We start from the raw sequence: 12,409 nt of genomic DNA on the forward strand, positions 1-12,409 counted from the left end.
GACAGAGAGAGACAGAGCATGAATGGGGGAGGGGCAGAGAGAGAGGGAGACACAGAATCTGAAACAGGCTCCAGGCTCTGAGCCATCAGCCCAGAGCCCGACGCAGGGCTCGAACTCACGGACCGCGAGATCGTGACCTGGCTGAAGTCGGACGCTTAACCGACTGCGCCACCCAGGCGCCCCTAAAGATATTTTTAAAAAGACCATACCATCTCCTCTGGCTTACAGTCTGACCTCATAGCAGTTAGTATTATGATTTAAATTCTAATGTGCTCCTGTTAAAACAGCGAGCAAAGGGGAAAAAGAGAGAGAGAGAGAGAGAGACAAACCAAGAAACAGACTCTTAGCTATGGAGAACAAACTGATGGTACCAGAGGGGAGGTGGGGGGGGGGGGGATGGGGGAAATAGGGGATGGGGATTAAGGAGGGCACTTGAGATGGGCACAGGGGCTGTAGGAACAGTTGAATTAGTATAATGTAAATTAAAAGAAAAACTTTAAAAACTATTTTAAAAAATAAAATGAAAATGAAAACAATAAAGTGCTCCTATTATTTTAATTAATTTATTTAATTTATTCCTTCTAGCACTGTTCTCAGTAGCAACAAAAAACTACTCCCTGCCACTCCCAATTCACTATCAAATATATTTACCTTCACAAAGAAAGGAAAATGTTGTATAATTGAATAACTTAACTAATCCTGATAGTCACATGTCTTGGTATCATAATTTTTATTCTACTGGAAGTACTGATATAAATCAGAAAATTACCGAAATGACTCTTAGCTCACATATTTTGTGTGTATATATATATATATATATATTCACATATTTTTATCCATCTGAATCAGTTTGTAGGCCATTGAAATATTGTTTAGAGATCCCCATAGTAAAAGAAATAGGCTTTTTGTTTCAGAAAATTTCTAAGACCAGGAATTCCTAAAGATATACTAAATAAGAATACCTGTGGTTTAATAGTGAATACATATTTTATTTAAAAAAATAATGAGCTAAAACATAAAATTTTGCTGTAAAATAAATAATATGAAAAAAGTCATGAAAATATTTAATATAGCCCCCAAAATTGAGTAGGCATTCTTTAGTGTGATTTATGTAGCAATTGCCACAGCATTTATCCCAGCTAGTAAAAGTATGGTCACATTATTTTTCAAGATGTCTCTTTTTAGCAACCAGGGAACTTAATAGTTGATACACGAGCCAACACTTTCCTGGATCCAAAAGATGACATTTCCCCCTTTTAAAACTCTCCTAAAAATACTCTTGTTTTTTAATAGTTTGAAAGATCCTTCTTTCCTCTGCTTTTATAATATTTGTTTCTACTTTCTATGTGACATTTGCTGTCTTGCATTTTATTTTATTTTTTTAATGTATATTTTTAATGTGTATTCATTTTTGAGACAGAGAAAGAGCACAGGCAGGGGAGGGGCAGAGACAGAGGGAGACACAGAATCCCAAGCAGGCTCCAGGCTCTGAGCTGTCCGCACAGAGCTCGACACGGGGCTCAAACTCAAGAACATTGAGATCATGACCTGAGCGAAAGTCGGACACTTAACCGACTGAGCCACCCAGGCGCCCCTGCTGTCTTGCCTTTTAAATGTTTGTACAAGTATCTTGTGCCCTCTTTTCATCTTACACAGATGTATTTCATGCAGAGCACTTAGCAGAGCACCTTGCTCGTAGACGCTTAATTAACATCTGCTGAACTGAATGAATGAACGGATATGGAAGCACAATAAGAAGGAATTCAGTTTTATATATGAGAATGTTACATTTTCATTAGAGTTTAATTTCATTTATAATTATCTACTACCCCTACTTCTAAAAGTCAGTTGGGATCTAGCACAATAGTATAGCACACATACAACAGAGCAATTCAAATTTTAAAAATTTCAAATAAGATTTTAGAAGGATGAAGAGCCTGGGATAAGGTAGTCATTGCAATTGCTTTCTAAATTTCGCTCTGAGCCCCTGTTCCAACACAACAGAGAAAGTCAATGCAGTTTTCCAAAAGGGAAAATTGATGAAAACAAACCAACCTCGGATGCAGGTTAATTTGACGCGATAAATCCTAACTAGTTTCAAACTTTGGTAGGAGCTTTTACCATGATTTTTCTATTAAAAGCATTGAGTAACATAATTCACATATTCAACTGCAATTTACAAAAGATTTAGACAAATTGTTTTAAAAGTTTTCTTCATTTTGTACTTTGAGAAGGGCCCAGTGATGGTAAAAAAAAAATATGGGACCTATGGAGGTGCCTAGGTGGCTCAGTTGGTTGGGTGGCCGACTTCAGCTCAGGTCATGATCTCACAGTTCGTGAGTTCCATTCCCACGTAGGCTCTGTGCTGACAGCTCAGAGCCTGGAGCCTGCTTTGGATTCTGTTATCTCCCTGTCTCTCTGCCCCTCCCCCACTCACATTCTGTCTTTCTCTCTCAAAAATAAATAAACATTAAAAAAAAAAAGTATGGGACCTATGGCCCCTAACCCCTCATTCTAAAATGTAGAGATCTGTTGAGGGAGGCTAGGATCAATGCTGTCAGGGAGATCCAGCCTTCTGGTGGCCACTTATCTTTTCCTTCCTTCTGCTGACCACACAGGAGAGGAACATAGCTACTTGGTGCATGCTGATCTGTGAGCTTAGTCAATGGGGCTGAATTTGCAGGAGAGTGCTTTGCCTTTCCGGGAAGGTTCAGAGGCATGGGGACTATGTGTCATCGCTGGGGAGCTCCCAGGCCATGCCCTTAGGCTCATTCTAACCCAGACCCATGTGAGGGAGGGCAGACCCACATGTGAATCTTCAGGGAGAGGCTTGTTTTCTATTCTTCACCCAGTCCCCGGGCCAGAAGAGACAGGCTCCTGCTTATTCCTCTTTACTGATGGACACGTGTGTTTGTCTGTCATCAGGAAAATGTCCCTTAATGGTTTTAGGTATTTGAATGAAGTACGTTCACTTCCATACTCTGATCCAGAGAACTCCAAGGCCTCATCTGCTTTCTTCAAGTGGATGTTAACCTAAGTCACTAAGTTTCTAAAGCTGGGGTGTGTGCATACCGTGCGTGTGCATGTGGACGCACAGCCAGCCTACCCCAGCATCCCTTCTACCTCACTGCTGTTTTTCAAATTTCTTGTTATTTTTGGTCCTGGGGATTTCACTTTCCCTTACGTCCCGCAAGCTCAGCTTTAAAAGAAGTCTGTCTGAAAAGATTACGTGTTGTGTGATTCTAACCACGTGACATTCTGCGAAGGGAAAGCTATGAGATGGTAAAAAGATCAGTGACTGCCAGGAGCCTGAGGGGGAGGGGCGGGTGAGTAGGTGGGGCACAAGGGAACTCTGTACGATCCTGTAAGGGTGGACGCATTTCAGTAAACATTAGTCAAAACCCATGGGACCATAACACCAAGACTGAACCCCAATGCAGACTGTGGACTTCGGTTAAGAATAACGTATTCAGTATTGGCTCTACAGTTATTACAAAGGCACCAGGCTAATCACACTAATGGGAGATGTTAATCACAGGGAAATTCTGAGTTTGGGCCAGGAATACATGGGGGCTCTCTACACTCTCTGCTCAGTTTTCTGCAAACCTAAAACTGCCCTACAAAATAAAGCCCGTATTTCTTTAATTCCTTAACGTTTATCCAGTATTCTGAAGTGTTTCGTGGTTGGGGAGGGAGGGGTCGGGGGTGGCTCAGGGAATCTTCTCTGCCGTCTTGCCACAAAAGGAAGACATTTTCATTTTCAGATTTTTAAAAATCTAAAATTGCAGTGATCATTTATATTTCATGTAAAGCAAACAGTTTCATTTCTTTCCTTTGTCTCAGAGCCTTCAGGGAGAGTTGGAACCAGCATCATTTTCCTGGACATATGAAGAAATTAAAGAAGTTCACAAGCGTTGGTGGCAGTTGAGAGACAATGCTGTAGAAATCTTTTTAACAAATGGCAGGACACTCCTGTTAGCATTTGATAACACCAAGGTAAATTCAGCTTTATGAACAGATACATAGTTTTTTTTTTTTCAACGTTTTTGGTTTTTTTTAATTTTTATTTTTGGGACAGAGAGAGACAGAGCATGAACGGGGGAGGGGCAGAGAGAGAGGGAGACACAGAATCGGAAACAGGCTCCAGGCTCCGAGCCATCAGCCCAGAGCCCGACGCGGGGCTCGAACTCACGGACTGCGAGATCGTGACCTGGCTGAAGCCGGACGCTTAACCGACTGCGCCACCCAGGCGACCCAACAGATACATAGTTTTGAAATTATCATGGGACCGGTGTAACTGGACTCATACTGATTTTATGAAGGTTTAATCTATTTAAACTTTGATTCCCTGTTTCTAACAGCAAATAAAAATTGCCTTATTTCTTAGTCCCAATGACAGCAATCCCTTGGCTATATTAGAATTATTTTTGTCCTTCAAAACTGTATTAAATTCGGATTCTCCAAAGTGACTATCTGTAAAAAGTAAATGAATGCGTAATGACCTGAGAAGAGTAATTTAAACTTGAGAGTAGGTTCTGTTGTTTCCAAACCCTTTCTGAACCCCCACATCCTTTCAGCTGCCACTTAGAAAAGCTTTTGGAAAAAGTTGTGTGGACTCGTTGCTTCGAGTTCTCTTTCGAAATGCTCCAGTCAGATTTTCTTCTCACTACCTCACCTATCACTTCTCTGGTCGGGGTTACTAGTGACCTCCATGTCACTATACCCTACGGTCATATTTCTTAGTCCGCATTTTACTTGATCTATCAGCAGCATTTTTAAAAAATTTTATTTCAAGATTTATTTTTGAGAGAGAGAGAGAGAGAGCACGCACGCGCGCGCACAAACGGGGGGAAGGGCAGGGAGAAGGAGACCCAGAATCCAAGGCAGGCTCCTGGCTCCCAGCTGTCAGCACAGAGCTTGACCAAGCATTTCACACCGATGATTGTTTTCTCTCTCTTAAAAAAAATAACCCTCCCCACTAGGTTTCTGGGCCATGACTTTCCCTCAGCTCTTCTTCTGGCTCAGGGCCATTCCTTCTCAGTCTTCTTTGCTGATGCTTCTCCGAGGGTCTCAGGGCTCGTGCCGCGGACCTCTTCCCATCCGCTCTTGTGACTTTAAATCCTACCTGTGTTGTAACAACTTTCAAATTTGTATCACTACCCGAACGTCTCCCAGGAATGCTCTGTACTTGGTATCTCCCTCTAGAGGTCAAACTGGCATCTCAAATTTAACATATACAGTCTACGGCCATACCACCCCGAACACACCCAAATTAAACGTATACAAAACCGAAGTTCTAACCTCCGTGCCCCAAAATCTCTCTGCAGTTTTCCTCATTTCAATAGATGACAACTCTAATCTTTCCGATTGCCCAGGCCCAAACTTTTTGGATTATCCTAGACTCCTCTCATTCTTTCATGCCCCGTACCTACTCTGTCAGTCCTGCTGACTCTTCCCTCAAAATCCATCCAGAATCTGACCACTTAACACAGCTGCCTACCATCCTGGTCTGAGCCACCATCATCTTTTGCCTAAATCATTACCGTGGCCTCTAACTGTCCTCCCTGCTTCCCCACTCCCCCTTCTTTCAACCTATTCTTAGCACAATGGCTAAGGTATGCGGGCTCATGCCATCCTCCTGTCAAAACCCTCCGATCACTTCCTTTGCCACTTGGTTAATGCCAAGGTCCTTGTAATAGCTGAATGAGGCGCTGAGTAATCTGGTATCTTGTTATCTAACTCACCTTTTCTATTATGCTATCCACAATAACTTTATTTTCCTTGACCAGGCACACTGATGCCTCAAGGCCTTTGCACTTACTGGTCCCTGGAATGTTTTTCCTTTTTGAAATCCACATGATTCAGTTGCTTGCTTTTTCAGGCTCCATGATCAAATGTCTCCTTATCAAAGAGACCTTCTCTGACTGCTCTGTTAATAAAATAGCAACCCCTCTGTCACTCTTACCCCCAAGTCTCCTTTTCTTTGCTCAGTTTTTCTCTGTTGGACTTAATAACATCCAACATTGTCTCCAAAAAAATATAAGTGCTTTGTTAAGTGTTGTGACTGCAGCAGCTTGAACACAGTGCTATGTAGGTGCTTGATAAATATTTGCCGTATGAATGAATGCTTCCCTTTTCTTGCAGAGTTTCGTTTGCAATCTGTCCTAAATTCCCTTCTGTCAACCTTAGCTTTAGAAGTTGGCAGCCTTCGGATTTAAACCACGGGTTTTGGGGTTTTATTTGTCTTCCCTTGAGCCTATTCTTTTTTTCTTTTTTTTTAATTGTGATAAAAAAATATGTAAAATAAAATGACCATGTTAACCATTTGAAGTGTTCAGTACATTCACATTGTTGTGAAAGAGATTCAAGGTGTAGATTCTTCAACACGCTGCAGTCTTGCCTGTCCCAGACCGTAGCTACATTTTCTCGTTCTCCTCGTTAACTTTCAGTCCTGTCTCTGGTTAGCCACATCTGTGGCTCTCATTCCTATGCCTGAAGCATATACACATTTTTTTTAAAATTTTTTTTTCAACGTTTTTTATTTTATTTTTTTTTATTTTTGGGACAGAGAGAGACAGAGCATGAACGGGGTAGGGGCAGAGAGAGAGGGAGACACAGAATCGGAAACAGGCTCCAGTCTCTGAGCCATCAGCCCAGAGCCCGACACGGGGCTCGAACTCACGGACCGCGAGATCGTGACCTGGCTGAAGTCGGACGCTTAACCGACTGCGCCACCCAGGCGCCCCGCATATACACATTTAAGATGGATATTTCAAATTTGTTTTTAGTAAAGGCCTGGATTGTCTATTTTTTTTCCATTTATTACCAATCATCATTTAATTGCCTTAGAAAAAAATCAGATTACCTTTTTCTGTGACAAGTTTTATGAATTTCTAAAAAAAAGAAAAAAGTTTATATATTAGTTTTCAATCAGTAGTGAAAATCAAATATCTTGTTTCACATAGGATGTTTTATTTCATTCTCATGAAATAAATATTATCATTCCCATATTATAGATGTGGTAACTGTAGCACAAAGGTTTTAGGCTAGGAATCGGGCCACGTCTGTCTAATTAAGAAGACCATGCTCTTTGGGGCACCTGGGTGGCTCAGTTGGTTAAGCGTCTGACTTCAGCCCAGGTCATGATCTCATAGTTTGTGGGTTTGCCCCGCATCAGGCTCTGTGCTCTGAGCCGGCTCAGAACCCGGAGCCTGCTTTTGTCTCCCTCTCTCTGACCCTCTCTCTCCGCCCCCCTTTCAAAAATAAATAAACATTAAAAAAAGAAAAAGAAGACCGTGCCCTTTCTATGATATCATGTTGCATTTATTTAGATGAAGGTTCTTCTTCATCGTTTATTGATTTTTTTTTTTAGGATCTGTATATGAGTGATTTTTCTATACAGACTTTTTCTTACCTTCTTATTAACTAATTTCTTCGGCAGCAAAACATAATGGTTAGGAGCCCAGCCTTTGGGGGAGGATCCAGAGATGAATCTCAGTTCCCTGGCAGTTGGTGTTAATTGGGCAACAAGTACTTTCTTTGTGGACTTGGGATTAGTAACATGCATAATCTTTGGAGAAAAGGTTCAATAGCCTAAAACAAAACCTGGCTTGTTTTCCCCTTCCTTTGCAGGTTCGTGATGACGTGTACCACAGTATACTAACAAATAACCTCCCTAATCTCCTGGAATATGGCAACATCAACGCTCTGACAAATTTATGGTATACTGGACAAATTACAAATTTTGAATATTTGACTCACTTAAACAAACATGCCGGCCGATCCTTCAACGATCTCATGCAGTATCCAGTGTTCCCGTTTATACTTGCTGACTATGTTAGTGAGACCCTTGACCTCAGTGATCCCTCAGTCTACAGGTAACTAAACACATCATTACCTTTACCTTTGTTTATATGCTATCTTTGTTTCATTGAAGTCCTATTGGAATTTTCAACCATGCACCAATATGGAATGAATATACAATGAGCTCCATCTGTCCATCACAACTCGACAGTTACGAAGATTTTTGCCAAACTTGTATCATCTTTTTTTTCCCTTTTTAAGACAAATCACAGACATCTTGTCATGTTACTCCTGTGTTCTTCAGTACACATCTCCTTAAGAAAAAAGAGAATGTTCTGTTACTTGCTACGTTACAGTGCCATTACCATATCTAAGAAAATTTACTATCATTTCATGACGTCATCCAATACCCAGTCCATTTTCCTATGTCCCCCAGTATATTAAACATGTCTTTTTATAGTTGATTTGTTTATATCAGGCTCAAAAACACCTTTCGTTGCTCTGTCTCTAAAGACATATGTCTAGAATAAGCCTTTGTTTTTTTGTATGTGTTTTTCTCTTTTTTCCTAACATTGATTTGTTGAAAAAACCAAAACAAAACAGGTCTTTTATCTTGTAGGATATCCCCCTTTCCCGCGTTAGTATTTAGCTTCTTCCTTTAGCCTCTGTATTTCCTAGAGACTGGAAGTTAGCTCTAAAGGCTTGCTTAGATTAAGGTTCAACTTTTTTTGGCAAGAATCTTTTATAGGTGATGGTGTGAACTTCACATTGCCCTGTATCAGGAGACATAAGATATCCCACTGGAGTGATGCTCAGATTGATCCAGAGGTTCAGGCTTCCACTGAACTTGTTTCTGTCATTGCTGATTATTTCTGGAGTCATTTATTTCACTAGGGGTTACAAAATGGTGATTTCCTATTCTCTCATTTCCTCCACATTTTTTAAAAGAAGACATATAAGATGAATGTGGGATATTTGTTGTGTCTTGTCAGTCTTGTCAGAAGGATTTGGGGGCCATATTTGCATACCCAAGTTCATTGCAACATAATTCACCACAGCCATGTAGGGGAGGCAACCCGAGTGTCTGTCTGTGGATGGATGGATGGATGGATGGATGGATGGATGGATGGATGGATGGCTAGCTGGCTGGCTGGGAGAAATGCGGTATACACACGCAGTGGAATGCTGTTTCGCCTTAAGAAGGAGAGAGTGTCACCTGCTACAACATGAATAAGCCTTGGGGACATTGTGCTAAGTGACAAATACTGTGTGATTCCACTTATGTGAGTTGTCTAAGGTCGACAGACTGAGAAGCAGATAGTGGAATGGTGGTTGCTGGGGTCAGGGATGAACAGCGGATGGGGAGGGGGGGAGTTGCTCAGTGGGTATAGAGGTTTGCAAGATGAAAAAGTTTTAGACATCTGTTAAACAACAATGTAAATATGATCCACACTATTGAGCTGTATACTTGGGGAATGTTAGGATTGTAAATTTTGCATTGCGTGTTTTTTACCACAATCAAAAGAAGTAAAGGAATCAGGAGCCAACCATAAGTGGATCTCACTGCCAAAGATAGCACAATCTGAGCATCGGAAAGAATAATGACTACAATCGATTAAAACACATTTAAATAAAAAGAACACTTAAGTTAATAATGATACTTTTTTAAAGGGCCACCCCCCCCCCCCCAGACAAGTTTGCTGGTCACCATTGGACCTAGTTATGGGCACCAATTCCTTACTTTTGAAATTTGTCAAACGAAGCAAAAGAATTAAGGAGCACCTGGCTGGCTTAGTCAGATGAGCATGTGACTCTTGATCTCGGGGTCGTGAGTTCGAGCCTCACGTTGCAGGTAGAGATTACTAAGGAAATAAACTTCAAAAAAAAAAAAATTTCAAATAAGTAAAGCAAAAGAATTAAGCATTTATCCTGCCTTTCCTGAATGGTCTACATTTTAGAGTAACCAAATAGTCTTTGTTGATAAAGAAATATTCTGGTGATTTAGTTTAAAAAAAAAATTCTTGTATGTAATTTCAAGAGAAATTGACTCCAAATTATACTTGGCATATTAGAGTATTTTAATCATAACTATTGAAAAGTAGGCCTACTTCAGATAGTTTTCCAGAAATAAGATTCAGTTTTATGTCTTTGTCAGTTTAAGCAACTGCGAGTGGCCTGTTACTTATCTTCCAGACATTTTTGTACATTCCTGACGGACATGTAGACGTTTTATACACTGTTGGTATAAATAGATTCAATCTTTCTGGAAGGCAATTTGAGTGTGTAGCCAAAGAACTCTTCAAGTGTGCATACTCTGTTTTATCAATTTAACTTCTGGGGCTTTTTTCTTGGGAATACTTAAGAACGTGTACTTTACCAGAAAGGTTCCCACTGGGAGTAAGTTTCACGAGGGCAAGAACTCTGTGCAGTTTGTTGCTGGTGATGCCTGGCCCTGCATGCAAACATTTATCCATGTGGATAGTCCTCACATCATTTTTTTTAAGTAGCCAGAATTTAGAAACAACTTAAATGCCCCACACTAGGTTTGAGTAAACTGTTTCATGTTGCTGCCATTAAAAATGGTATTTTAGAAATACATGATACAGGTGGGGAAAAGTGTTATTTTTATTCTAAATATGAGTATACATGTGCAGATAACCCAGAAAACTCCTGGAAAGGTATATACCAAAATGTTTTACCTGTGAGTAATAGTTTTATAGCCGATTTTGGGGTTACTCTGCTCATCAGTAATTTCTCATTTTCCAACCACAACAATAAGTGTTACATGTGTTCAAAAAAACCTATTTACACTACTTAGAAAAAAACTGCATGCCTGGATCTTAAACATGATTTCTCCTATTTTGCGATGTGAATCTGCATCAATTCTATAAAACTTTTATTTTTTAACAATTTTTTTTAGGATGAGAAAGTTCTCAAAAATAAAGTTAGTGTTTAGTATCACAAATTTCAATATCCCTGGGAAATAATTACCCCCCCCCCCCATAGATATATGAAGCTAAGCAGACCTGGTTTGACTTACTGAAACTTGGGCACATCCTGATGTTGATCTCGTTAGGGAGCCAGATGTTGAAACTCCAGGTGGCTGCACCCGCTGCCAGACCAGCTGGCTCCTTGGCCAGCGAGGCCGCTCTTCGTTGGATGTTTTCCTCTTGCTCTTTCAAATGCCGCCCAGGGATGCTACTTGACTGTGTGGCTTGTTAGAGTGAGGATTCATCGTAGAGTTCTCTCGCCTCCCTGATGCTGCGTGAACACCAGCACAGACACACCTACACGCGTGCAGACATGCTCTACGCTGTGAAACTTCGTGTCGGTCCCTAGCTATGAATTAGATAGCAAAATACTTACTTCACTACTCACACTCCAAATCTCCACTCGATCACTTTACACATGTGTCATTTTGGGGTGCCTGACTGGCTCAGTAGAGCATGTGACTCTTCATCTTGGGGTCATGAGTTCAAGCCCCACATTGGGCATGGAGCCTACTTAAAATAAAATTAAAAAAAATTTTTTAAGTGTCATTTCTTCAATTTTCAGTAACTAGTCTAATAATCATAAAACATCTCCTCATGATCATATTTCCCATCCAAACTGCCCTTTTGTCTTCACTGCCTAATAGGTGTAGGTCTGGAAAACGGGCACAGGAACTTCAGGGCTTGGCAGGAATCCGCTGCTCTGGGCAACATCAGCTGTGATTCGGAAGGAAGTAGAGGAAGTGGGGAGAGGAGGAGGGACAGCCCTTCTTGTCTAGATTATTCATAAGTCAAGAATTCCTGGGGCGCCTGGGTGGCTCAGTCGGTTGAGCGTCCGACTTCGGCTCAGATCATGATCTCACAGCTCCTGAGTTCAAGCCCCGTGTCGGGCTCTGTGCTGACAGCTCAGAGCCTGGAGCCTGCTTCGGATTCTGTGTCTCCCTCTCTCTCTGCCCCTAACCCACTTGCATTCTGTCTCTGTCTCTCTCTCAAAAATAAATAAACATTAAAAGAAAAATTTAAGAATTCCTAATATTGGTATGGATCTGTTTAGAAAACTTCTACCTCTTAAATCATAATTAAATCAACTGACTAAATCATGATTTTCAAAGATGGCTGTTAGTTGCAAAGCAACATGTGTGAGCACTAAATTAAGAGCCCAGTATTTGCTGGTCACTGATTTACTTACGGGATATGGATGTGTAGGCAGCTCAATCTTGCCAGTATCAAAACATTTCATGTTTTTCTATCGTCTCTTCATTTGTAGAAATCTCTCTAAGCCTATAGCTGTGCAATATAAAGAAAAGGAAGATCGTTATGTGGACACCTACAAGGTAGGTTTAGTTTTTCCTCATATTTTGGTAAATGAAAACTCAAGTTGTATTCTATAGACTGGTGTTTTACCTAATTTTAAATTTATAGTATTGATTTTTCTGTTTTCCCCTTCTTAAAGTGCTTTGATTGGCAGACAGCTGGAAATCATTATATGATTTTAAACGTTAAATACATTCCTTTTAAAAGAAAATCAGAGGGCGGCGCCTGGGTGGCTCAGTAGGTTAAGCGTCCGACTTCAGCTCAGGTCATGATCTCACAGTTCGTGGGTTCAAGCCCCGCAT

The 12,409-nt window shown here is 40.8% G+C and overlaps 1 protein-coding gene across 9 annotated transcripts in view; it reads left to right on the forward strand.

The window, feature by feature from the left end:
• LYST (lysosomal trafficking regulator) overlaps positions 1 to 12,409 on the forward strand; it is a 194,467-nt gene that overhangs the window by 144,322 nt on the left and 37,736 nt on the right. For all 9 annotated transcript variants that reach the window (XM_047826310.1, XM_047826303.1, XM_047826309.1 and 6 more), the window contains 3 exons: positions 3,844 to 3,996; positions 7,633 to 7,877; positions 12,061 to 12,127. In XM_047826310.1, coding sequence (XP_047682266.1) covers positions 3,844 to 3,996; positions 7,633 to 7,877; positions 12,061 to 12,127 — 465 coding nt within the window. The remainder of the gene's footprint in view (positions 1 to 3,843; positions 3,997 to 7,632; positions 7,878 to 12,060; positions 12,128 to 12,409) is intronic.

Source organism: Prionailurus viverrinus, chromosome D2 (genome assembly GCF_022837055.1).
Source record: "Prionailurus viverrinus isolate Anna chromosome D2, UM_Priviv_1.0, whole genome shotgun sequence".
Taxonomy (NCBI): domain Eukaryota; kingdom Metazoa; phylum Chordata; class Mammalia; order Carnivora; family Felidae; genus Prionailurus; species Prionailurus viverrinus.